Source organism: Schizosaccharomyces pombe, assembly GCF_000002945.2.
Source record: "Schizosaccharomyces pombe strain 972h- genome assembly, chromosome: II".
Classification (NCBI taxonomy): Eukaryota; Fungi; Ascomycota; class Schizosaccharomycetes; order Schizosaccharomycetales; family Schizosaccharomycetaceae; genus Schizosaccharomyces; species Schizosaccharomyces pombe.
This window is the reverse complement of record NC_003423.3, coordinates 360,395-384,223: the sequence shown is the minus strand read 5'-3', so window position 1 is coordinate 384,223 and position 23,829 is coordinate 360,395. Positions and strand designations below refer to the sequence as shown.

At 36.1% G+C, this 23,829-nt stretch overlaps 10 protein-coding genes and 18 long non-coding RNA genes across 28 annotated transcripts; 13 read left to right on the top strand and 15 right to left on the bottom strand.

The window, feature by feature from the left end:
- Positions 1-163: 163 nt before the first annotated feature.
- SPOM_SPNCRNA.4695 lies at positions 164-835 on the bottom strand. Its single transcript, NR_194053.1, has one exon. It is a non-coding gene; the product is annotated as a non-coding RNA (long non-coding RNA).
- tim11 (F0-ATPase subunit E) lies at positions 264-927 on the top strand (the record flags this gene model as incomplete). Its single annotated transcript, NM_001021063.4, has 3 exons — positions 264-284; positions 350-521; positions 612-927. The coding sequence occupies 3 exons, from the start codon at positions 264-266 to the stop codon at positions 695-697; spliced, it is 279 nt and encodes a 92-aa protein (NP_595154.3). The 3' UTR covers positions 698-927.
- ada1 (adenosine deaminase Ada1) lies at positions 924-3,924 on the bottom strand. Its single transcript, NM_001021062.3, has 2 exons — positions 3,664-3,924; positions 924-3,600 (listed from the first exon to the last, which is right to left on the bottom strand). Exons 1-2 carry the CDS (start codon positions 3,832-3,834, stop codon positions 1,276-1,278), a joined length of 2,496 nt encoding a protein of 831 aa, NP_595153.2. The 5' UTR covers positions 3,835-3,924; the 3' UTR covers positions 924-1,275.
- On the top strand, positions 2,125-2,327 carry SPOM_SPNCRNA.4694. Its single transcript, NR_194052.1, has one exon. It is a non-coding gene; the product is annotated as a non-coding RNA (long non-coding RNA).
- On the top strand, positions 2,391-4,120 carry SPOM_SPNCRNA.4693. The gene has a single exon (NR_194051.1). It is a non-coding gene; the product is annotated as a non-coding RNA (long non-coding RNA).
- A 50-nt stretch (positions 4,121-4,170) lies between these two features.
- SPOM_SPBC106.03 (steroid dehydrogenase) lies at positions 4,171-5,847 on the bottom strand. The gene has a single exon (NM_001021061.3). The coding sequence runs from the start codon at positions 5,595-5,597 to the stop codon at positions 4,524-4,526; it is 1,074 nt and encodes a 357-aa protein (NP_595152.1). The 5' UTR covers positions 5,598-5,847; the 3' UTR covers positions 4,171-4,523.
- On the top strand, positions 5,049-5,521 carry SPOM_SPNCRNA.4692. Its single transcript, NR_194050.1, has one exon. It is a non-coding gene; the product is annotated as a non-coding RNA (long non-coding RNA).
- SPOM_SPNCRNA.1350 lies at positions 5,829-7,248 on the top strand. The gene has a single exon (NR_150225.1). It is a non-coding gene; the product is annotated as a non-coding RNA, possible alternative UTR (long non-coding RNA).
- SPOM_SPNCRNA.305 lies at positions 6,607-6,906 on the bottom strand. The gene has a single exon (NR_150716.1). It is a non-coding gene; the product is annotated as a non-coding RNA (long non-coding RNA).
- On the bottom strand, positions 7,180-7,903 carry SPOM_SPNCRNA.4691. The gene has a single exon (NR_194049.1). It is a non-coding gene; the product is annotated as a non-coding RNA (long non-coding RNA).
- srx1 (sulfiredoxin) lies at positions 7,212-7,971 on the top strand. Its single transcript, NM_001021060.3, has one exon. The coding sequence runs from the start codon at positions 7,388-7,390 to the stop codon at positions 7,760-7,762; it is 375 nt and encodes a 124-aa protein (NP_595151.1). The 5' UTR covers positions 7,212-7,387; the 3' UTR covers positions 7,763-7,971.
- Positions 7,932-10,430, bottom strand: mph1 (dual-specificity protein kinase Mph1). The gene has a single exon (NM_001021059.4). It carries the CDS (start codon positions 10,333-10,335, stop codon positions 8,299-8,301), a length of 2,037 nt encoding a protein of 678 aa, NP_595150.2. The 5' UTR covers positions 10,336-10,430; the 3' UTR covers positions 7,932-8,298.
- Positions 8,002-8,310, top strand: SPOM_SPNCRNA.4690. The gene has a single exon (NR_194048.1). It is a non-coding gene; the product is annotated as a non-coding RNA (long non-coding RNA).
- SPOM_SPNCRNA.4689 lies at positions 8,313-13,212 on the top strand. The gene has a single exon (NR_194047.1). It is a non-coding gene; the product is annotated as a non-coding RNA (long non-coding RNA).
- Positions 10,573-12,961, bottom strand: pof13 (F-box protein Pof13). Its single transcript, NM_001021057.3, has one exon. The coding sequence runs from the start codon at positions 11,863-11,865 to the stop codon at positions 10,675-10,677; it is 1,191 nt and encodes a 396-aa protein (NP_595149.1). The 5' UTR covers positions 11,866-12,961; the 3' UTR covers positions 10,573-10,674.
- On the bottom strand, positions 13,194-13,829 carry SPOM_SPNCRNA.1349. Its single transcript, NR_150223.1, has one exon. It is a non-coding gene; the product is annotated as a non-coding RNA, possible alternative UTR (long non-coding RNA).
- stt3 (oligosaccharyltransferase subunit Stt3) lies at positions 13,314-15,785 on the top strand. The gene is made up of 2 exons (NM_001021056.3): positions 13,314-13,448; positions 13,508-15,785. The coding sequence occupies exons 1-2, from the start codon at positions 13,349-13,351 to the stop codon at positions 15,664-15,666; spliced, it is 2,259 nt and encodes a 752-aa protein (NP_595148.1). The 5' UTR covers positions 13,314-13,348; the 3' UTR covers positions 15,667-15,785.
- On the bottom strand, positions 13,996-14,548 carry SPOM_SPNCRNA.4688. Its single transcript, NR_194046.1, has one exon. It is a non-coding gene; the product is annotated as a non-coding RNA (long non-coding RNA).
- SPOM_SPNCRNA.4687 lies at positions 14,796-15,578 on the bottom strand. Its single transcript, NR_194045.1, has one exon. It is a non-coding gene; the product is annotated as a non-coding RNA (long non-coding RNA).
- SPOM_SPBC1271.03C (NLI-interacting factor-like phosphatase family protein) lies at positions 15,651-17,018 on the bottom strand. The gene is made up of 2 exons (NM_001021055.3): positions 16,946-17,018; positions 15,651-16,893 (listed from the first exon to the last, which is right to left on the bottom strand). Exon 2 carries the CDS (start codon positions 16,628-16,630, stop codon positions 15,896-15,898), a length of 735 nt encoding a protein of 244 aa, NP_595147.1. The 5' UTR covers positions 16,631-16,893; positions 16,946-17,018; the 3' UTR covers positions 15,651-15,895.
- On the top strand, positions 16,275-17,334 carry SPOM_SPNCRNA.4686. Its single transcript, NR_194044.1, has one exon. It is a non-coding gene; the product is annotated as a non-coding RNA (long non-coding RNA).
- On the bottom strand, positions 16,966-19,140 carry dys1 (eIF-5A-deoxyhypusine synthase). The gene is made up of 3 exons (NM_001021054.3): positions 18,594-19,140; positions 17,682-18,458; positions 16,966-17,629 (listed from the first exon to the last, which is right to left on the bottom strand). The coding sequence occupies exons 1-3, from the start codon at positions 18,807-18,809 to the stop codon at positions 17,570-17,572; spliced, it is 1,053 nt and encodes a 350-aa protein (NP_595146.1). The 5' UTR covers positions 18,810-19,140; the 3' UTR covers positions 16,966-17,569.
- Positions 17,563-19,726, top strand: SPOM_SPNCRNA.4685. Its single transcript, NR_194043.1, has one exon. It is a non-coding gene; the product is annotated as a non-coding RNA (long non-coding RNA).
- Positions 19,363-21,374, bottom strand: SPOM_SPBC1271.05C (zf-AN1 type zinc finger protein, involved in ER membrane translocation). The gene has a single exon (NM_001021053.3). The coding sequence runs from the start codon at positions 20,780-20,782 to the stop codon at positions 20,135-20,137; it is 648 nt and encodes a 215-aa protein (NP_595145.1). The 5' UTR covers positions 20,783-21,374; the 3' UTR covers positions 19,363-20,134.
- Positions 20,341-20,564, top strand: SPOM_SPNCRNA.4684. The gene has a single exon (NR_194042.1). It is a non-coding gene; the product is annotated as a non-coding RNA (long non-coding RNA).
- SPOM_SPNCRNA.304 lies at positions 21,201-23,785 on the top strand. The gene has a single exon (NR_150221.1). It is a non-coding gene; the product is annotated as a non-coding RNA (long non-coding RNA).
- On the bottom strand, positions 21,926-22,822 carry SPOM_SPNCRNA.1348. The gene has a single exon (NR_150222.1). It is a non-coding gene; the product is annotated as a non-coding RNA (long non-coding RNA).
- Positions 22,900-23,192, bottom strand: SPOM_SPNCRNA.4683. The gene has a single exon (NR_194041.1). It is a non-coding gene; the product is annotated as a non-coding RNA (long non-coding RNA).
- Positions 23,786-23,829: the final 44 nt, after the last annotated feature.

The following is a 23,829-nucleotide window of genomic DNA, read 5'->3' as shown; positions in this document are numbered from 1 at the left end:
ACAATTTAATGTGTCGTAACGTGTTAATGCTATCTTTGTTTTCGAAATGGATCAAGCACTGGTAGCAGCTTCAATACCGCGGAGTAATTAAGAATACGGTAAAGCGTTTGCTGAAATATTTTAAAAAAACCTTTATTAGAATGTTAAACTAATACTAAACGTTGCACTATTCGTGTTAAGTGTTTAGAGTTCGATTGTGCTCGGATGCAAAATGAACTTGAACACTCCCCACTCTTTTACAAAAGTGATATAACGCTCTAAAAATGAATTCCATAAACGTAAAGGTATCCTCTAATGAATTAGTTTCACGAAATATCCATGTGTATTTTTAACCATCTCTAACGAATAGACATTACGCTGGTCAGCCCTCGTCCTTGGCTTAGGTGCTGGAATGTACGAGCATAGGAGTCATATTCAATGTCAAAAGCAGAAGGAGATTGATGAGAACTATCACCGACAAGAATCCTTGATTGAATCTGCCAAAATTGCATATCTCAATACTAAAAACACTCCTCCTAAAGGTTAGTTTCTTTGCATCTCAACGAGTTTAACGAACTTTGGCGGGTGCAATAGTACTCATTTTTTTTTCGCTTTACTAATACTCAATTTAGAAGACTCTATGTTGCCTAATTTGAAGAAAGATTCAGAAGATTTCGATATGGATGAATTTGTCAAAGAACTTGAAAAAAATGTTTAAATTCATCCTCTTGAACCACGAATGGGTAACCCTTATCACACTACAAATCGATATACTAAACTAGTTTGTTTATTTTTGTGTGCACTTTTGGTGCGATTAGTATTTGCTGATTGTCCGCGTCAACTGATTAATCAATTTAACGTTTTGCTTAAGTTATTACTAAATTCGAATTGTAACATGGTAACTTATCTTACTTTACTCACTTTATTATAATGAAGATGATCCACATGATTTGTTTTTTTGAGAATTAATTCTCTATAAGTATTCCATTAAATAGACTTGTAAGCTTTTTTCATACCATTTTAGTTCACATGGATATCATTATCTATTTAAATATGTATAGTAAACATTCATTCCAAAAAAAAAAAAAGACAGGAAAGAAAAGGAGGTAATATATATGTTATATATATTTTTATGGGTTATTTAACATAACAAGAACAAATATCGTTCTAAAACAGAATGCACAATTATCAAAGGTATCAAAGGTATATTGCCTTCCCCAAATGTTTCAATACATCAAAGTTGCATGAAAAAAAAAGCAAAAGTAAAATAAACGAAAGCGGTTCATAATAGAAACCTTAATCTTTCAAATCTTGGCTACTGCTAGCCATGCTATCCTTACGTCGACGACGCTCTGAAATCACACTTAGTCCAGGGAAAAAGGCACCATGGTCATGACCATCATGAAGAGACAATCTACTGCTTATTGTAGCGTCGTTCGTACGAGGAGAAGCCGACAAAGGGTCGCTAGTACCAGTCATAGCATCATATTTATGGATCAATTCCTCCAAATCATGGTTTGAAGGGTGCTTGGATGGTTGGACATGCTTGTTCACTAACGCAATTTCTTGTGTCAAAGTCAAAGCACGATAAGCCAGGCGAATTATAGGTACATTAGTACGATCAATATCCTGAAAATCAACACCCAACCAACGTTCTTTAAGCTGACGTTCGAAACCGGATTGTAAAACACTGTTTCTAGCCAATTCGCACATATCGACAGCAGAGAGCTTATAAATTTGTGCGGCTACAGCATATTCCTCAATCAGAGGCTCTCGGGTAAATGCAAATTGTAAAGGATCATCAGTGGAAAGACTAACATTAAGACCTCGTTTGAAGTACGTCAAAAATGGATTCTTATCATATGCAAGAAACAGTGCATTGTTTGATAATGGAGACATTGCGATAGGGATCTGATCAAGGTACCAAAGATACTGAAGAAAAGGAACTTTTCGTAATAAAATACCATGGTTAATACCGTGACTTAATAAGAAAGCACTGGCCAAATGATCCGTATCTCCAGCTTCACCACAATGAGGACGAAGGACAAAGGTGTTAAAACCACGTATTTTTCTCCAGCTATTCAAGCTAGTCATGTTGGCATACATGTAATATAACCAATAACTATATGGAGGATTTAAATTAATATCCCAATGTTTCGGATAAGGGAATTTGCGAAAGGTACGGCGTTCAGGTTTACTTTCGTCGTCAACAGAGTCAAACCCGATAACACGTTGCAAAAACACGTGGAGTTTAGGATGTGTACGAGGATCCTTTGTAACTTCGAACAGTGGTTCAAAGACATTTCTGACGACCTCTTCAAAAGTCTCAACAATACCGGACTTCTTATACACATCATACAAACGAGGTACTTGAATAAGCCAACGAACGTTGGGAGAAAAAAGTTCGTTATCAATAATCCAGGCTGCAAGCTTATCCCATTCTTCACGATTCCGTCCATAGATAGAAATACGATATTCAGCCATTTGGTACTTTTGAGTTCTAAGGTCGGTGAACACCTCTTTGGTAAGTTCAGCAAGATATCGACCGTTAATATCATTATCGGTTTTCAGGAAAATAGTACGCAAACGAGATTCACCAATTGGATTATATTTCAAGTTAAATTTGTCAAATCGGTGAAAGGTGTCAGTATGAGCATGCATATCCAACGTGTCTATACTAAGGTCATACGAAGTCAACTTCAACGAATCAAATACTTCTTGTAAAGTCAGGAATTTGCCATCACGCCAGATAACTTTTTCATTAGGGCATTTACGAAGTTTAGCTTTGATAAATCGCAAGAGATGTTTTTGATTCGCAAGAGCAGAATGATGGACGTGAGTATCTACCTTACGTACATTGTAAAAATCACGATGGGGTACTTTTTTGGTATCTGCCAGCTCTTGATACTCGTTTAGCAGCATATACATATTCCAGCGTCCTTCTAGATACTGCAATCTACGGAAGGAAAATGATTTACTAGGACCATCCGATGAAGCCGAAAGAAGGAATTCTAAATCTATATAATAATCGCGGATAGTAGGAATATGAAAAGACGGTGTCCCCGCAATGTATGCGCTGTCATTCTCATAAACTTGAAATATACCTTGATGATCCATGTGATATTCCATTTCATTTTCAATTCCAGGAATTTTGCAATCAGCAAAATTAAACAAGCCCGTATCATCTTCACCTTCTTTGCAATCAGGGTATATAATCCATGAATCATCGTCAATGGGATTGTCAAGCTCACCCTGTAAGCTCACCCTAATATATTTGTGTCGCATGTCCATACATTTATGGATTGACAAATAAATTTCTGCCAATTCATCAGAGAAAAGAGGGTCAGTCGTTTCCATGTTTCCTGGATCGGTTTCAGGGCCACCAACACTAGAAACTACAGCATTGTCTCCCTGCTGCACATGGGGCATATGAATGCTACTTATTTTGCTTTGAAGCGTATCATTCAAAAGCTTTCCACTTCCAGGACCAGCTTTACTATGGTTTACATCATCACTATTCCTTACTGTGCTAGCCGAGACTGATGGTCGTCTTGGGCTTTTAGAGGGCAGTCCATCCCGACCGTTTTGTGTTCCATTCATAGCCAGAAATTTAGCATCTTGCTAGGTTATGGTTAGTTAAACACGTAATATATCGAATTGGGGGGTTTTCACTTAAATACTTACATGTCTTAAAGAGCGCTCATAAGCATAATCAAAATAAGGAGTGTCTTGAGACGAAGGCGCTGCTGCAACTTCTTCGTCTCGATTAGCACCAGGATTCGTTACATATCGTTTTAAAGGAACAGTTTCAGCTGCAACAGCTGGGACTTGATCATCTTCTTGTTCCATGTTCATTTCAGCTCTAAAAATTAGAATAAAAAAGAATCCCAAAAATTGGCCTCTTCAAGAAGAATGCGACGAAAACAACACCTTTTTGAGAGGAGCGCGTGCACTTGCGGGTGAAGAGCCGTTTATATACGGAAGTAAACCACATAGTGAGAGAGGACGTACAGACATTATGTTGTTTAACGAAATAGAGCGATGATTTATTGAGGCAAACAAAATTAAGGGCAATTGAAATGTTTAGAATTCTGGCCAAACTGAATTTGTTTAAATCGAATGATTTTTAATATTTTCATTCAATAAATTAAAGAGAAAATTGACACTCATTTTACGAGTAACTTTTGTTTTTACGGTTTCAGTAGCGATCAATATACATCCTATCTTTTGTATCACTTGCACATTTAAGTAGACAATACAATTTGAAATCGAAATTGTAGCAATAGTACGAACGGTAAAATAACCTATAAACCATTTTACTTAAGTTCGCTCTGAGGAAAAGAGCTTAACAGTTACTAGATTTCGCTTTACACCTCGAGCGTAAAAAAAATAGAAACAAAAATAATTGAAAAAACTCAAGCAAAAGATATGGATATCAATGACATCTTTTCATAGCATCATTATCATTATACCAAACCATGATAGACATGGGATGAGTTCAATTTGACAAGGAAACAGAGAGAACTGAGGCTCCATACAAGTATTTAGCTGCGCTTAATAAGACTGCAGGAAAAGAAGTGAAATTTTCCAAACAAGGAGAAAATCCCATCAATAACACACGTAGGAAGGAACCGTGATACTGTGACCATGAAAAAGGTGCGACAACCAACATGGCGAGTTGGAGAGGGCCAGCAACCAAGCAAGGAGTCAAAAATTTTGTTTAGAACCTTACGTTCCGTACACAACGAAGGAGGATAATTGCTTTTACCTGGAGAGCTAGAATGATCGTAATTCAAAAAGCTGAGATTTCCAAGTTTGATACAAATAACCTGTAAGCCCGTTTCACGCTTGAGAGTGCGCAAGAAAGTTTCAATGGAAGAAGAAAGAATAGATGGAACAGCATAATTGGGAGGCTCATAAGCGGATAATATACCATGAGACAAGCCAATGATTCTGGCCTTTTGACTTTTCAAAAGAGGAATCATTCGAGAAACGTTAGAGAAAGATTCACTGAGTTGTTGAAAAGCACTGATCCAAGCATCTTTTCCAATGTTCTCAATTGGAGTGTACAAAGAATCTCCTGTGGGAACGAGAATAAGACCACGTAGGCGCAAAGCATACTCCTTAGGGCCAGATTGATTGGAAAAAGACAAAAGGAAGCGTTCAACAGCCTCATTATGAGTAACAATCAAAGATTGAATGTAAGGGCGTTGTTGGAGAGAAACAGTAGCTGCTTCAGATGCATCGCGAACAAGAACAACGACGATAAAACCACGACGATCCAAATCGTGAGCAATTACTGAGGCGAGAGGGTTCCACGCAGATAAGACAACAACTTGGGTTTTTTGGTGGTTGGGTGCACGTGGAGCACGACGCTTGCGTACATAATCATAGCGTTTGTAATAGGATAATCCAGCAAGGAACAAAGCGGCCGATCCTAAGCCAACTGATACTCTATTTTGATAAAGAAATTCTCCCAATCTTCCCTTGGCACTGTTTGTAGTATGAACTGTAACAGGTTGAGGGTTACTAGTTTTTTCATGAGCATAGTCAATGATTCGCTTGCCGTAATCCTTAACATTAGAGACTAAATCGGCAGCCCAGCGTTCAGGATTCATTTTTTAATGTTATTCTACCTTTTTGATATGATAATTCGTTTTCGTAGCAATTGGATTAGATTTCCAGGCAAAAAAACACTTCAATTTTCTCCCTGATATAATGTTTGAAGAAGGAAACAATGCAGGATGAAATTGAAAAATATTTAGCAATTTCAACAATAAATACTATCACTTGAGGAATTCACAAGTAATACTTCAAAAAGCTAAAGAATTCTAAAACTTGGAATTAATGAAGTGGTGAGTGGTGGTTGAGAACAGGTCGCGAATATTGGAAAACACCATGATGTCGTGCTAACTTGATCCTAAATCGCAATTCTATTTTATGGCAGTAAAGATGATTCAAATCGAATGCAAGTTTTAATATTGAAAGTTTATCGAAGTTAATCTCACATCAGGCTAATAGGAAGCTATGTTGCTAAAAACATATTGTAAGTAAATGATAGTATCTGTTCATAAAAGGTTTGATGTTTTGCGGGAATTGAGCGATGGCATTATAAAAAAATGAGGATTAATGGCTTTAGAGATTGACTAATGGGAAGGATAAAGGATACCAAGGATATGAGAGAACGGATGGATGATTAGTATTTATTATGAAATTCGCGTTTTCATTGTAGATGAGAAGTCCGATTGAAGTATTGACCTTACTTCTCTAAAGCATGTACATATGAAAGGATCATTGTGATCTGTTTGCTCAAAAAACTTTAAGAATTGTATTAAAACCTTGCTACTCTTTAAAAGTTTTTATGTGTACCATAGTTCTTGTAATTGTCTCAACAATTGTAAAAAAAAGAACAGCCTTTCATTTGTCGCTCAGTCCTTCTTTAAATTGAAATGTTATTCCTTACATTACCTAACATTTTTAAAGTGTTAAAATAATCTAATATTCAATTTGCTACATTGCCTTCAAATCTTATGATATAAAACGTTGGCCAAGAATCAATTTGGCCTCAGCAAATATAGCAGCCGAACTTATACAAACAAAATAATATACTATGGTTTCTTAATCCTGACTTAAGGATGGATTTTCTTAAAATTTAAGGATTTCAGATGCAATCTTTAAAATTCCACTTTTGTTGACGACTAACGGTTCAAGCCTACATTCTACCAATGAATTTCTTCTTAACCAAAATTTGCACTCTTCAACTAGCTAATGCTTCTTTCACCATTCGAAAACAATACTCATATTGTTTTAATGATCTTGTGTCGGTTATCTCTGTCACATTTTAGAAAGCGTTTTCAGAAAGTGAACCTTTTGTTTACACATTTTTGAATGTACTCGTGCATTTACAGTTCTCCGTCGACTCCAAGTTATTTATACCTAAGTATTTGTGCTTGAAATTCTATTTAGGTAGCATCATTCTACACTTTGACATCTTTGCAATAGTGTTTTATTGCCATCTACATTTAATGAATAAGCTACTCCAACTACCTTACTAAGAACACAAACCCAGACCTCGTAACGTAACCACGTTGCTTTGTCCTAGTCGGTTTAACGTGTTTCGCTAACATGCTGACAAATTTTTACATAAGATTTTAAGTATCGATTCATCTTTGATAATGATGTCATATTTGTAAATTATTATATACATACCGGGATAAGATAGGTTGTGGGGCAGATCATTAGTACAACAGGAAACGATATCAGATCAAGGAGTAAATATACTCGATATCAATATCCACTTTTCCATTCTTATTAACTTGCCTTTTTTTATAATTTTCTGTTCTATTTATAAAAATTTCTGTTCACTTTATCTTTTTTATATTCTTTCTTTCATTCATTTTTAACCATCATGACTTCGATTCACACTGGCTCAAATAACAACATTGTTGAGCTTGATATGTCTGAGTTAATTCGTCCTATACCTCCTGTTTTAGATATGAACAAAGTCAATAGTATGATGGAAACCATGACAGGGAAAACTCCTCCAGCTTCATGCGGTTTGACTTCAGAAGATTTGGAAGCTGGTGAGCTTCCTCCTGTTGATGTTTTAACGTTTAAAAAGAGTGGGAAGCCTTATTATTTTGCCTTTGGGGGCTGTCATCGACTACGTGCTCACGATGAAGCAGGGCGCAAAAAGGTTCGCTGCAAATTGGTAAATTGCTCCCCTAACACTCTACGCCTGTATCTGGGTGCTTCTGCCAATAAATTTTTGGATAGTGATTAGATTTAACTTAGATTTTTTCACAAGTTTTTTTAGGATTATCGATATTCCATTGAACCTGTTTTATTCCCTTCCTGCACCAACATTTATGGCGTTAATAATCATCTCTACCGGCGGTACATTATTTTTAAAGGTTTTTGTTTTACATTAGTTATGGGGTTTTTTTTTAATGTCTAATATAACCCAATTATATTAAAAAAGTTTCTTATAAAAAAGCATCATTCATTTGGTTGCTTTACCTAAAAAAAACAAACACAAAAAGGTATTATATCGTAAACAAACAACTTATAGCGTTTGGGAGTATAGCGTTCTTTATATTTACATAGTATCAAAGTATAGATATCAGGGGCCATATAATATGTGGTTCATTAATCAAGGTCATAATTACCTTCTTTTAAAAGAGCGAAAAATTAAAGATTAAAAAAAAAAAGCCTTTAAGCTCCCTAAAAAAGTCGTTAACATTAAGAAACTCGTATGATGTTTGGGAAACTTTGTAAAAGATAAAACCTTTTTAAGAATAATCGGAAAATTTAGTGCCTCTATTCTGGCATTTTTCGTAAATTGCTAACGCAATCATAAGCCATGCTATCAATAAGTTCCTTATTTAATCGCTTGTGCTTACTCAACTCCACCGACCTTTCTATAATCATTGATAATTGAGAAGCTGAGATTTCTGTGCTGAGTCTAAGTGGATGAGCATTATTGGTGTGCCCAGAAACAGGTAACGGCTTTTTGGCCAAAGGTGTCAAATAGGATGGCAAAGGGTTTAAAAAGGGATGAACCAGCAATTCCGGTATTGTAAGTCTCTTCCGTTGATCCCTTTCCAGGCATCTTTTCATAACATCCATTAGATCAGGCCCGACAGTTACACCTGGCAACGATCCCTCTTTCTCCTGGACAGCATTAGCAGGTAAGGCAACTTCGGGGAAATGAATGTGATATTGTTCATTAGGGATAGCTGCTATAGCTTGGATCATTTTTAGATGAGCAAACGGGGCCCTCCCATACACCATCTGATATAATATACATCCCAAACTCCACACGTCGCTGGGCCTGCCCAACTTTACGAGTTTCACGCCAGAGTTTGTGTGAGCATTCATGTCTGTCAAAGCTTCAGGTGCCATATAATTAATAGTACCGATGTGGGAATCACGATGGATATTAGTGGTGTCATTACCAATTGCTTTGGCAATGCCAAAATCAATCAGCTTCAAATTCCCTTCTACAAGCAGGAAATTGGCCGGCTTCAAATCCGAATGCACTATATTTTGATCATGAACTACCTGGACCGCCTCTAGCATTTGCTCCCAATACATTCTGATGAAATTAAGATTAATGGGTTTCTTCATGTTTTTCATTAAAAGGTTTGCTAAATCCGTTTCTCCGCATTCCATCACCATATTGAGTTGCCCTAAAGTATCATTAACTTCGGCAGCATATAATTTAATTATGCGATCATTGCCTGAAAGCTTTCTTAATAATGCAATTTCGTTCTTGTATCCTTGTATAGTAGTTTGGTCTGCATTAATAAAGTTCACCTCTTTCAAAGCGTATAAACGACTGTTATCGGGGGAAAATATGCGATATACCATACTACTTCCACCCTTTCCAACAACTCCTAATTTGATAAATTGTAGATTGGCAACAGTAACAACGTCCTGCTGACGCTTGGGTATGGGAGTAGCTTGACTGTTATCAAATAACGGAGCCACCTTTGGAGAAAGAGCATGAGATTCATATGGTTGAGAAGCAGAACGCTGAGGCTCTTGGAAAACGGTGACTGGACGAGAATGAAGTTCACTAGCTCTTCTTTCAACATCGTGATCAAACTGCACCCTAGGAGAAAAAGAGCTCTCAAACTGAGAAGGATGAAAAGAAGGTTTGGGATGCTCCTGGGATGTTTGCAAAGGAGTGTTATGCAGCTGCAGAGGTTTTAAAGTTGTTGCAGCAACAGAGTTGGAAGCTGGTGATACTTCTCGAGATTTCATTTCAATATCCTCATCTGCTTCTGTAGAGTTTTTGGTATCGGAAGTCTTCGAGGGATCCGTCAACGTGTACTCAGCACGCTTTGGAGGGCCTAATCCAATTCTGCCGATTCTTCGTCGTCTTGAAATTGATAAAGAACCGGGGGTTTTGTTTACACTTTTAGGTAACAAATCATGCTCCGAATTAGAATTGAGATCATTCACTCCTGCACTGAGTGAAACTTCACTGTGAGACGCATTAGTAGAGGGCAAGGGTGTTATTAAATGCTCGAAATGGTGCATTGACTGATATGCTGGAGTATTCACTTCCTTCAAAGCAGAATTTTGTCCTCCATTTCCTTGCAAATCAAAATTTTTAGTACGAGGATGTGAGACCAATCTCTCTAAAGCAGTTGCACCGCTTGACTGCCTACGCAACGTATCCCCAGTAACGGTGCCATCAGAATGGCTACTCTTGGAAGAGAAAGTGTCATTTTTGAAGTATAATTCTGGATCCTGAAGCTCTTCGAGAAAAGAAAGCGAGTCTTCATCTAAGGAAGAATCTGACACCAAGTCCGCGATATTAGTCACAGGAGGATTGCGCTTAGACATAAACACAGTTACTAAAAAACGAGCATTCCAAACCGAATTTCCAACTGTTTGTTAAGCGTTAATCAATAAATTTTTACTTCGTTATAAGAATAGCTAGAAAAGACGAACAGCAGAGCAACCATTAGTGTGCACATTTCAAAATGTTATGTTACTACAAAGATCACCCTCTAACGCAATGCTAGCTACTTCAGTGTATATCATTATTTTACGAGTTTCGCATGGTTATGAAAACGAAAATTCTGAGTAAGAATGGCATAAGATCATTATTAGACTAGTCATGAAAGAAAAAGAAGAGTTGTGAAAGTAAAAAGTTTTTTCACCTAGGTCGCCTTGCCCTTACTATATCTGTGATTGAGGCCATTTCCATCCAGCCGCTAACAGCTTCCTGCGAATCTTTTTGTGGTGAATATGGTTCTGCTCTTGGAATTGGAACAAAAGACTTCTAGGACTGATCTGATGCCATTGGGCGGCCTTGATCTTATGGAAACAAGAGTCTTCTCTTTCAGGATAAACAACACCTAAAGTAGATATTACACGGTGTTGACGAGCAAATGCTTGTATTTGCAAATCAAAATCCAACGATATGCAGGAAGGACAGACAAATGAATCGCAAACCAAACAACTTCTTAAATCTATGCAATAACGACAAATCGGCTTCTTCCATTCCCTTAAGCAATAGATACAAGCAGGGACTTTTTGCAAAGAAAAAAGATCGGCAAGCTCAGTTTCCTGACCTGCAATTTTGCATGCATTCAAAGGGCAACGTGAAATATCGCATTCGACTGGGTTACCATGAGTAGTTGGTAAAGCGTCTAAAGCATTTTGAAATAAAATTACTCGACTATGCCAATTGCTTGTTAATGTGTCATCCTCAGAGCCATCAAGCAAAACAGGTTTTAGTAATTCTAATCCTTTAACACCAAGGACGTATAGATTTTCCAATGAAAATGTCCTGCTTTTAGAATTTTGTAGAAACTCAATGAGAGATAGAGAGCAAACACCAACACACCATCTTATACTCAAGGTTTTAACGGTAGGAATGTTCAGCAAGATATTCGTTACACTAGAAATGGTAACACCTGTTCCGTCTAAAGCAATGGTCTGAAGTCCCTGGAATTTGGCAAGCATTGACCAGACAAATGAATCGCGAAGTTGGAGTTTTAAAATTGGTGGGTTTCCGTAGAGATCAACTTCAGTAGCCCATTCTAAATCACTGGCAACAGGAACTGTACGTTGATAAGGTTGTAAATTAAGAAAATTGTTATTAAAACAGCATTCATCGACAGCTGATTTACGAAGCCAATAGTAAAACTGCCTACTTGAATGCATCAGGCGTAATATATCGAATGCATCAAGATAATTAATGATCAAGGACCATATGTCTCTGTTCAAGAGAAATAAATTGGAATTTTTTAACACAGGTTGAATTGGATCTTCCTCATGATTCCGGTTTGACAAAGAAAGGGTTGTGAGAGCTTCAGCTGTAAAATCCACTTCGCACTGATTACTCGACCAATGTGTCGGCCTCATAAAGTCCCGAAATACTTTATAAATTGTTATTTACACAATTTCTTTTAAGATAATGCAATTTTCGTAGCTTGTTTGCGATTCAGCAACTCTTTTGCTAACGATTTTTTCAAAAGAGAACAATTTATGCCGAGGAATGTTAAGAAACGTAAAGAATGTGTTTTTTTAGATTCAAAGATTCCGTTTTCTTGGTTGGAGATAATCTTATTCGGGAAAAATCAATAATGAACCTCGTGATAATTATAATTGACAAATACTTTTTGTTTTCAAGTGTTGACGTTAATGAGCTCCTGTTGATATATATAAAACAAGAAATTCTCTAATATAGTCCCAAAAAAAATCCCAAAATCATAGAATTGGGGAAGTGGTTTATTTTTTCAACGAAATGGAGTAGGTTAGGGTGTTTTAGGAAAAGAGGATTGCTAACAACATCTTCATTCTCTAGAATTATTCCCAAACTCAACTGTTATATTGATTAAAATAAATTCTTTTAAAGACAAGAATGCGTTTTGCTTTGACTTGCTGATTGCTGTAGCTATTCACACTTAAAGGCGCATTGGGTTTCTTGACATTGGAGAGCTTCTGAATTAAACAGAAAGAATAGTTTAGTTTTTTTTACTACAAAAAAAAGCTTAAGGGACTATACAGGCACATGAGATTGAACAGACAAAGTTGTTGTATCGCTAAATATTCAGACGACTGACACTGCTGATTCGTGCAATATGTTCGTTCGAAAGAGATTCATTTCTCAAAATGTTTTGACAGTTCTTCTATATTGCTTGATGACCTTAGTGCTATTAGTTTATTGGCAAAGAGTCTGTGAAGTATAATTGCAAAGACTCAAACCGAACTAATCTTTGCAATTTGAGTATCCCGTAGCGTTAGCTTTTCATTTTAGTCAACTCTTTATCTCGGAATGTCATTCTCGAATCTTTGAGCCTGATAGTCGAACCGTATTGAAGACTTATAAAATGACTGTTCGCTTGGAATATGAATATGTAAAGAATATTCTCCAACATGAGTGGAGTAATATTTCCTATAAAAAAATTAATGAGAGTGCCCTTTTATCTCTAAATTGGGGTTGGTTATGCCTGTAAACATCTACTGGTTATGATCCTGAATTATTTTTAAAGTTAGGGAAGCCTAAGTGCTCGGAGCAGAATTTTTAAAGATTCCAAGTTTATTATTCTTTTTTATTCCTCAATTCTTAACATTTTCGTCAACTAAGAATTTGTTTATCCAGATAAATGTTGACCTTGATTAAGCAAATTATAAAGAGCAAATACAGAATACTAAAAGGATATAATAAACGTTTGTTTAACAAATTTACATTTATATACATGTTAGATATCATTGATTAGTTTTAATAGATTTTTTAAATTCCCTTACAATCTTCCTTATTCCTTAGACTGTGCTATTAAGCTGCATACGCCTACTTGGTGCACCCGACTAGAGCCAAACACTCTAAGTAATTAGCAGACCAAAAATGGCTAATTCTGCTACAATTACGAGTAAAAAAGGCGTGAAGTCTCATCAGAAGGACTGGAAAATTCCACTTAAAGTGCTCATTCTTATATGTATTGCTGGTAAGTTAATTTTTGCATAATAGACTGTATTAGCAGTTGGTTAATCAAGTATCTTTTAGTGGCTTCTGTCTCTTCGAGGCTTTTTTCTGTCATTCGTTACGAGTCCATTATTCATGAATTTGATCCTTGGTTCAATTTCCGAGCTTCCAAAATATTGGTGGAACAAGGTTTTTATAACTTTTTAAATTGGTTTGATGAAAGAAGTTGGTACCCGTTGGGTCGTGTAGCGGGTGGTACTTTGTACCCAGGACTTATGGTCACGTCTGGTATTATTTTCAAAGTTTTACATCTTTTAAGAATTAACGTGAACATTCGTGATGTATGTGTTTTACTTGCCCCTGCTTTCTCTGGAATCACTGCGATTGCTACCTATTATCTGGCTAGAGAATTGAAAAGTGATGCATGTGGCCTTTTAGCTGCCGCATTTATGGGTATTGCTCCTGGATACACCTCCCGTTCCGTCGCTGGTTCTTACGATAATGAAGCAATTGCTATTACCCTTTTGATGTCAACGTTTGCTTTGTGGATCAAGGCAGTGAAGTCTGGCTCCTCTTTCTGGGGTGCCTGCACAGGATTGCTCTACTTCTATATGGTAACTGCGTGGGGTGGTTATGTATTCATCACAAACATGATACCTTTACACGTATTTGTTCTTCTACTTATGGGTCGCTATACTAGCAAATTATACATTGCTTACACAACATACTATGTTATTGGAACGCTGGCTTCTATGCAAGTTCCGTTTGTTGGTTTCCAACCCGTGTCGACTAGTGAGCATATGTCCGCTTTAGGAGTGTTTGGCCTGTTACAGCTTTTTGCATTCTACAATTATGTTAAAGGTCTAGTTTCATCCAAGCAATTCCAAATACTTATTCGTTTTGCCTTGGTTTGCTTAGTGGGTCTAGCAACAGTCGTCCTTTTTGCTTTATCTTCAACAGGTGTTATCGCTCCTTGGACAGGACGTTTCTATTCTCTTTGGGATACAAACTACGCCAAGATTCATATTCCTATCATTGCTTCGGTATCAGAACATCAGCCTCCTACTTGGAGTTCGTTGTTCTTTGATCTTCAATTTTTGATTTGGTTATTGCCAGTTGGTGTTTACTTGTGTTTCAAGGAACTTCGTAATGAACATGTCTTTATTATTATATATTCTGTCTTAGGAACATATTTTTGTGGTGTGATGGTTCGTTTGGTTTTAACCTTAACTCCTTGTGTTTGCATAGCTGCTGCTGTAGCAATTTCCACTCTTTTAGACACATATATGGGTCCTGAAGTTGAAGAGGACAAAGTGAGCGAAGAAGCCGCTTCAGCCAAATCTAAGAACAAGAAAGGTATTTTCTCTATTCTTAGTTTCTTCACTTCTGGCTCAAAAAATATTGGAATTTACAGTTTGCTTTCCAGAGTATTAGTCATTTCCTCTACCGCATATTTCCTAATAATGTTTGTTTATCATTCCAGTTGGGTGACTTCTAATGCTTACTCTTCCCCTACCGTGGTTTTGTCTACCGTGTTAAACGATGGTAGTTTAATGTATATTGATGACTTCCGTGAAGCTTATGACTGGCTTCGTAGAAACACTCCTTATGACACAAAGGTTATGAGTTGGTGGGATTATGGTTACCAAATTGCTGGTATGGCTGATCGTATTACTTTAGTCGACAACAATACGTGGAACAACACACATATTGCCACAGTTGGAAAAGCCATGTCTTCACCTGAAGAAAAAGCTTACCCTATCCTCCGTAAACACGATGTTGATTATATTCTTATTATATATGGTGGTACTCTTGGATACAGCAGCGACGACATGAACAAGTTCCTTTGGATGATCCGAATTTCTCAGGGATTATGGCCCGATGAAATAGTAGAGCGTAACTTTTTTACTCCTAATGGAGAATATCGAACTGACGATGCGGCTACTCCCACTATGCGTGAGTCTTTATTATATAAGATGTCATATCACGGTGCTTGGAAACTTTTCCCTCCCAATCAAGGATATGACCGTGCTCGCAATCAAAAACTACCATCGAAAGATCCTCAACTATTTACTATCGAAGAAGCATTCACTACCGTTCATCATTTAGTTCGTTTGTATAAGGTTAAGAAACCGGATACACTTGGACGCGATTTGAAACAAGTGACATTATTTGAAGAAGGCAAAAGAAAGAAGCTCCGCCGTCCTGCAAAAACTAACGAAATTCCTTTGAGGGTTTGAGTATTGCCATTTTTACTTCCAGTAGAGATGCTTTACCATATGTTCTAATTTACTAAGATTTCATTAGTTCATAACTATTATAACATAAAAATAATACAATAATTAGTAATATCCGCCTAGCTATGTATACTTTGTAAGTTGTTGATAGTTGTTGAGTCACCTAAAAGCAAGTCGAAAAGCACATAAAATCAGCTCCGATTAGAATGAAACAGGTCAAAAGTAAATGATCTCAAGGTTGGGGGTTATCAACTTGGCATTCTTTTTTATAGTTTTCGTCAAGTTCATCCAAGTATTTTAAATTGTCTTCTAGTGACTTATCAGCCAAAATTTTGAAGGGAAATTTGTAGATATAATAGCTAACGTTGGGAACCGATTTCAAATGCTTTAAATATCTAATTACACAAGCAAGTTCAATGTCTTTGGGAATGTTGGAATGTGACTTTGCGACGAAATCAGACACAGCTATATGATTATACGGATGAGCAGCACATTTTGTTTTGGAATCATCAACTATTATAGTGTTGTATTGAGACCAAGAAACAGGTTTACCCGTACTGTCGTGGTGAATTTTTTCCCAAACTGTGTCCAAATTTTTGTAGGTTTGAACTTTTCGGTCAAACTGATGCTTCGTAAGTTTCATATCCACTCTTGTCCAACAAGCTATTAAAGCCTTTTTTTGCTCCTCATTCATGATTGCAGAGAGCATCGCTTGCACATTGTGCGGTTTGGATGAGCTGAACACCATTACCGAGAAGTTGGCGAAGATGTATTTAAGAAAGTTATGAAGACCCGGTCTCGGAATAGGATTACGAGAGGCTTCGTATACGGATTTTTCTGATCTGACTGCAAGCGCGCGACATAGCAAAGTTCCATTCAAGTCTAAAATAACTAATTTCCTATTGTCTGTCGCACCATTGCAAGAAGAGGCCTGCGAAAGATATGTGAGAGAGGGTTCTGGTGCCATTAAGTTTAAAGTTCGTTTTTTGTAAAATTGTATTCTGTGGAAAATTGAGGGACTGATGCGCATCAACCCGATCACTTTTTCGACGGGTAAATTAAACTTGTTTGGAAAATGGTGCTTTGGTATATCAAAGCCAAAAACTGATAAAAATTAACAATATAAAGCTTTGTAGACAACGAATATTAAACGAGTACTTGAAGCCAGCACAATACAAAGCACTAAAATTCTACGTTACAAGGAACTCGACAAATAATCGCAGGAAATGACTAAAACCGTAAAAGAATTAGTTTGTTTCTTCGCTTCGAAGATTAAACTTACAATCCTTCTATAATTAGCGCGTTTCGTAGTGATCCCGACACATCTACCTCTTATATGTTTTGATAGGTGTTCAGAAAGTAAACTGGAGTTCTGAGAAGTTTATATTTGCGAACTGGCGGGTCATATCAAATACGCGGAAATACGGGAATAATTATTATAACTAATGCCTAGCCACAGTGGATCATAATCTGAATGTTTCACAATTGACACCTCATCCGTGTGGCTGTACAATGAATTTTGGAACTGCTAGCTGTAAGGTGATTGTGAGATAAACCATAAGACAAGGAAATATAAAACTAGTAGTTTTTAAACGGTTGCTAATTAGGAATATTAATACGGACACTTCATGATTACAAACAACCAAAATGACATTAGGCAGTTAACTAAACAATATGACAAGTTAGTATTATTTCTCGTAAAAAAAAATTTATGATTAAACAAACATAATTGATTTTTTGTAAGCAACATTTTAATGTATATTTAATAATTTTTTCTATAAAAACCCAAACATTGGTGAACTTTTTAGGAGATTGAAATGCCTTTGCTTTTGATCAGTATAAAAAACAAACGCCCCATAAGAATCGTGTTCTAGGAAAATAAAGCTAAATTCTATATTATTTTAATTCACTTCGCGAAGGTAGCGGCCACAATTAAAGGAAATAAGAGACTCACCTCCCCGTAAACCTACAGACATCAAAAGTTAGAATTTGCTATATACAAGTATAGCGTCACATACCTTTACTTTCTTAGCATCGCCACGAATTTTTCCCCAACTGACAGCTTCATCGGGTCGAGCACCAGCATCACTACCATCAAATTCGTTGGCAGAATTGATGTAGACGCTCCATTCTGCCCCATTGCGCATTAAGTTTGCATTGCAAATATGATGCTTGACAACACCACCCCCAAGAATGATGATTCCAGACTTGTTGGCACGAACAGCATGAGTATTCATGTTTCGGATATCTGCGACAATATCCAAAACTAATGGACGAGGAGTCGCTTTGTAAGTATGGAAATAAAGCATATCACCAATCGATCCATCTGTAAGAGCAGGACTATAGATAGGTATATTATTCTTATATGCCCAATACAAAACACTAGACTCATCATTGATTTCTTTACCCAGACGACGGATAAAGGATGAAGGAGTCCAATGAGTACCAAGAGTCTCTTGTTCCTCGACCATTTTATTAAGGATGGGAAATATCCATTCCTCAAAACGGCAATAATTATCGTTTGGAACAATCAAGTTACCGATACGGTTCAAACCTTTGGCACGAAGATTTTTCCCATCTAAATGAAAGTCGCCAACATAAGTAGGGCCAAGACACTTAATTATGTCTTCTTCAACACCTCCAGCTGTTGTAACAATAACATCTACACATTTGTGCTGGACCAGATAGCGCAAAACTTCACGGACGCCAGAAGATATCAAGTTACTGGTGTAACCAAGGAAAATGGTAGCACGATCACTTTTCTCTTCGGGGGGATTGGGATCGCGCCAATTTCTCTGTAACAATTAGTATTGCTCAATCGATATGTGCCTAGCAGGCATAAAGTAAGTCATATTTTTTCACAATTTTAACAGAATAGCGTATGAAAGCTAAAAGAATATCAAGAAAAAAAAACTACATTTTAAACATACCATCTCATTTATGATAGTCACCGCATCATGAAGGTTGGTAGCCTGGAATCCAATTTTTCCATACGACTCGACCAACTCTTCTACTGTTATGCCAGGTCCTCCAGCCTTCTTTCTCTCATCATACTTGTTAAAATCTGGTCCGACGACTTCAGTTGTCAAATCACTAGGCTTTGAAGAGGCTACAAAAACGGCGTCCTTTGCTAGAGATTCATCCATGGTTTACGATAATTATCGGTATGGTAAATTTCTGAATAATTCCAAAAAAAAAAAAAAGCTTTTTAATATATGTAAATGAGTCTATTTAATGAAAGAAAATCAAATATTATAAGACTCAATTCCCTTAGTGTAGAGGAGAAAAATTCTAACAACACGAATGATTTAAGCAACAATTTTGATTTTTATAATTTATCAAAAAACCCGAGAGAAGATGACAATTATTCTAATTACTCTCTCAAAATATGAAAATTTTTAAACAAAAGGCTAAAAAAATGAAGAAAAAAGTTTCCAAAGCAGTTTTCGTTGACTTTTTACGATATACGTTCCGGGTACTGGGTTTCGTAGAAAATCGATCTACATGAATTGCCTGACTTGAATGAAAATTTCCATCACTAAAATAAATTTTGGATTGATGCGATTAAATTACTTGATCGGATGCCGACCAAAAGAGTTGAATACATGATTTCAAATGACTATAAGCGAAAATGCTAGGGGGCTTTACATTACAAGTATAAGGAATTATAACTGGTTTAAATCTAAGTACTTAAAAAAATTTTAAAGCAACTTTCAAAGATTTATTCATCTGTTTAAAAATATTTCAGCAATCTATCGGAAAAACAAGATAGTCAAGTCCAAGAAACCCACAAAAAAATGAGTTAGCTGACACTAGGTATTAAAACATTGCACCAAATCAGCAGGCAACTGGAGTTAAGTAATTTTGATCTTAAAGCAATGAATTTTTCATAAAAGTTTTTGAGAATACCAGATGGTAAATTCAAGAGATATGTGGCGAACAGAGATAAGAGTAGTATAGAAACAATTAAGCTTGATTACAGGTACCGAGTTCACCAAATCAACTCACGATTACAGTTGAGGATAGTAAAATATTAGAAAGAGCATATGAAAATTACACATGGCTCTAATGTCAAAAGCCTACTGCTTGGCAGACGGGAAAAAAATAAAATAGAAAGTAAGTATCATAATGGAAGTACGATTATTCATTAAACAGTCAAATAAAACATTAGAAAATGCAAACGAAAATGAGGTAACTGCTGTTGAAAAGGGAAAAAAAGTAGATCAAAAAATCGTGGATCCATCATTACTGATTGAAATTATAGGAACGATAAAATTCGGAGCGTCAAAGGGAAGATATTTAGAAAACGAAGATGACGGGAAAGGTAACGTGGCCTCCCGTGCAAACAAAGCCAGCTAAAACATTAAAAATAATAATAAGGATAACAGTAATAATAAAACTCCAGCTTAAGAAGAAGAAAAAAAAGTTCTAAGATGGTGTTTTGTAAAAATGTTCAAGTTAAGAATGGATTTTAAACTTTACTTATCAAGGTATCACCATGTTCTTTTTCAAGTTTTATACGGTTGCGTTCATGCTCTTCCTTTCTGAGAGAGAAAAGAGCAACGCAATCATGATCTTCCATAAGACGATGGGCAGCACAAAATCTGCCATTGCAATGCAAGCAATTGCCAGCGAGGCGCAAAGTAATCCTCGTGCAAGTTGGATGGCAACAACGTCTTCTAGAAGTCGCTGGGCGGGTAAGTAATGCTTTGTCAGAACTCTTCTCGGATTCAAGAGGAGGGTTTGTTAAATTGGATTTAGAAATTGAGGGAATGGTAGAGGATTGCTTGAAATTCGACACAGCTTCCGTAGATGCATGATTAGGAGTTAAAGGGGAAAAATGTAAGTGGAAAGCAGATGTAGAGTAGTCTTTGAAATCAATGTCACATGAAGAAGGTAATGGTGCAATATGAACGGCAGAGTCGTGGATAATGCCATAATCAGCGCAAGTCATATTCATGTTTAAACGAGTTCCATGGTAATAAAATGCATGGAGTGATTTTGCATTTTTTGGGAGGATTCCCTGATCAGATAGCAAATCAAAGATATTTCCAAGACTAGAATGCTCGTCTACTTCAATTGAATAAGATTGTGAAGCGATAATTTGCAGCAGGACCATGATTTTACAAAAACAATAGTAAGGGTGTAGAGGATGAAGCAAGAAATATTTAATGAAACAAATAACTTTTCAAAGGAGAAGTAAATCGAAAAATAATCAAAAGAAAAGGAAGAAAAGAAACGTACCGGATACGATAGTGATTAGACAGTAAAGAAAAAAAAATAAAAGCTGTAGCAAAGGAAACACTGATTTAAAAAACAGTAAAAGGCAATTTTCAATTTAATTTAGAAGAAACCGCGTAGATATTTAGCAACGGAAGCGTTTCGGTTGATGAAGTAAGCAAGCAGATTTCAAGAAACAATCAAACACTTCCTTTCTTAGGCAAGGAATTTTGGTGAAAAGAAGGTTATAGAAATTCGAAAGAAAGGTAATTCTATTAGAATTTTAAACAAAAATGTGATTCACTTGTTGATTAACAGTGAAATCGATGATTACAAATCAAAGTACAGTAGGAAAGTAGAAGGCAAAAGTAAACAACTTGAGAAACACTCAAAATTCACAATTTTAAATATTTATGGAAACTCTTGGCAGGCGATCAATTTTTGAAGACAATTGATTCTTTTGTGAACGTTTTGGTGGTTGGCTTTGGGATGTTTTTCTTTCTTCCTAATTCAGCGGATAAGGGAGAATTCCAAAGCAAAGCGAGATAGGGGATCCGACGCTAGACACATGTTAAATGCCGATAATCATGCTCACCTTTCAAACTCCAATTGAAGGATTAACGAGAAATTAAGACGGATGAAAATGGCAGAATATTGGTAGGCAAGAGTAGCTAATACAAGGGTTGGCAATGCCGATGCCACCTAAGAGAGTACGGACGGGAATGCTAATGCAGGACGGATACGGAAGATGGAACGGGATTAATGTTTTGAGATGGCAAAGACGACCTTGAACTTTCAGCAAAGCTCTCGACTCGCTAAATTGTTTATGAATACCCTTCCACCAAGATTGATAGCAAGTTGGTGCACAAAGGATACTTGGTGCTGGTGTTAAATGGGTTTGGAAATTTAATATATTCGATTAATTATGCATTTTGTATTTGTCTCCTTACTTAAGACGTTGGGCGCATTGCAATGGATGAATGTTAGCAACTAAACTCTATATGTTTACTTGGTTCTTTTACTCTTAAGTTACAGGTTTTTCGTCTATAATTGTTATATTATTTCAAATTTGTCTATGATTAAATTTTTTATTGCTATTATTTATTGATGACTATTTGAATTGACTTTTTTTTAATTCGCATTCAAATCAGTGGCGTGAGCTTGATCAGAGTATCCATGCAAGGTGCGAGTGCTAAATCGAAGCCGCTTAGAAAATCAAGTTTTATTCCAAAATTGATTTTAATATGTCTTTTTTTCCCTTTTTTTAACAATAATTTCACTTCAATTGATCGCTTTGTTTCTTAAGTTTTTATTTATCGGCCTCAAGACTCCAGAATGCCAAGAATGTATGCCAATTTTGTTAATCAATCATCATGTTATAAACAATTTACATCTATTTTTACGCATAATATTTGAATCAATGGCAGATAGGCAGTAGAGATCAATGATTCTTAGATGTATCAAGACCAGCAATGACAAAAATGCAGATATCAAATTGTCAATTCGGTTTTATCAAATATCTTCTAGAAAAGAATTAGTTAAAAATCAACATCCAAAATTTATTTAAGACAGATCAAATTTAATGGATCTGGGCATTTGAGAAACGTTGATGAATTCCATATAAACAAACCGCTTATCAATTTCGAACACAGTCTCTATAACATGATTTACGCTCTTTAAGAGATTCTTTTTCTTGGGGAGAAATCCAAATTGATACAAAGTTTAGTAAATAGCTCATATTTCTGGAATAGTTTCCTACGGCAAAAGAAATCGTCATTCTTTTATAAGCGATTTTTACCCTAAGTTCTCTCAACGATGGTATCCTTTGCAAAGCAAGAGAAGTCAAAGATGAAAATGCTTCAAAAACACATTATTCTATAATCTTTTTTATTTTGCCAAGAATTCAATAATCATTTATTAGTGATTGTGGGTAACAACGCTACTTCGTTTAGTCAATGACACTTCAACTTTTTTTCAACCTAAATTTTCGGTTTCAAAATCCACAATTTTGAAGGGTAAGGTAAAAATCATTTATTTGCGTATTCATTATTGTTCATTGCGAAGTGAAACCCTATATTTTGGACCTGATTGTTCTTGTTTTCCAGTAGTTGACGTGTTGGGTTATATCAACAATAATGAACCTGTTCAGGTTTTATCTTTATCCAGTTCATAAATAGGATAAGCAGTCAGGCGAGCAAGTAACTTTTTGAATTGTTTTTGAATACAATCTTTATTTTATAATAGAGGGGAATCACAAGTCGTTTGCGTTATGGAAATGTCCGATACGTTTTTTTTCGATCGAAGCCAAATAGTAAAGTTGCTTAGCTAGGACTTTGTTGCAAATGATGAATGAAAAACTTGGGTTACTGACAAACAATAGCAAAGTTATTTTACTCATTGTTAATTTTTCTTCTAATCCAATATACAGCCGCAGTCATATGTGGCTTTACTAGATGGAATATGCAAAGCGTCATACCTCTCAAAAAAACAGGAAAAAAGCGTTGATTAACTGTCTTTGTAAAACTTTCCGACAATGTTTTTGCATTCCATTTTGTCCTGCTAATTGCTTTAACCATTTGTTTACACATTTTTTTATTTATACTACCATTTGAAAAATGCGAACTTTTTTATTCACGAAGACAAAAATTTATAAATTTAACGATCATCATAGCAATATCTTTTCCAAAAGGATCGAACGGAAATGCTGATTATTGGAATGAGGCAAGCGCTTAAAATATACCAATCAATGCTCCACACGGTCATTCAAACCAAGTTTTTCGTTTACGTAGTCAAGAAATCTATCCAAAATATTGGAACAGGAAATGCGAAAATACATAATAATAAAGAAAACCCCGATCGATATATTTTTAGAGTCCAATAAGTAGCCTTGAATAAAATAAATAATGTTTCAGAAAAGTTCCTTGCTTCTTTTATATCTAAATGTTT

Coding starts and splice junctions, on each gene's coding strand:
- ada1 (NM_001021062.3), bottom strand. CDS start 3,834: ATGAACATGGAACAAGAAGATGATCAAGTCCCAGCTGTTGCAGCTGAA. Junction 3,601..3,663: donor ATGAGCGCTCTTTAAGACAT/GTAAGTATTTAA, acceptor ACCATAACCTAG/CAAGATGCTAAATTTCTGGC.
- SPOM_SPBC106.03 (NM_001021061.3), bottom strand. CDS start 5,597: ATGAATCCTGAACGCTGGGCTGCCGATTTAGTCTCTAATGTTAAGGAT.
- srx1 (NM_001021060.3), top strand. CDS start 7,388: ATGACTTCGATTCACACTGGCTCAAATAACAACATTGTTGAGCTTGAT.
- mph1 (NM_001021059.4), bottom strand. CDS start 10,335: ATGTCTAAGCGCAATCCTCCTGTGACTAATATCGCGGACTTGGTGTCA.
- pof13 (NM_001021057.3), bottom strand. CDS start 11,865: ATGAGGCCGACACATTGGTCGAGTAATCAGTGCGAAGTGGATTTTACA.
- stt3 (NM_001021056.3), top strand. CDS start 13,349: ATGGCTAATTCTGCTACAATTACGAGTAAAAAAGGCGTGAAGTCTCAT. Junction 13,449..13,507: donor CATTCTTATATGTATTGCTG/GTAAGTTAATTT, acceptor AGTATCTTTTAG/TGGCTTCTGTCTCTTCGAGG.
- SPOM_SPBC1271.03C (NM_001021055.3), bottom strand. CDS start 16,630: ATGGCACCAGAACCCTCTCTCACATATCTTTCGCAGGCCTCTTCTTGC.
- dys1 (NM_001021054.3), bottom strand. CDS start 18,809: ATGGATGAATCTCTAGCAAAGGACGCCGTTTTTGTAGCCTCTTCAAAG. Junction 18,459..18,593: donor TGACTATCATAAATGAGATG/GTATGTTTAAAA, acceptor TAATTGTTACAG/AGAAATTGGCGCGATCCCAA. Junction 17,630..17,681: donor GCGATGCTAAGAAAGTAAAG/GTATGTGACGCT, acceptor TGATGTCTGTAG/GTTTACGGGGAGGTGAGTCT.
- SPOM_SPBC1271.05C (NM_001021053.3), bottom strand. CDS start 20,782: ATGGTCCTGCTGCAAATTATCGCTTCACAATCTTATTCAATTGAAGTA.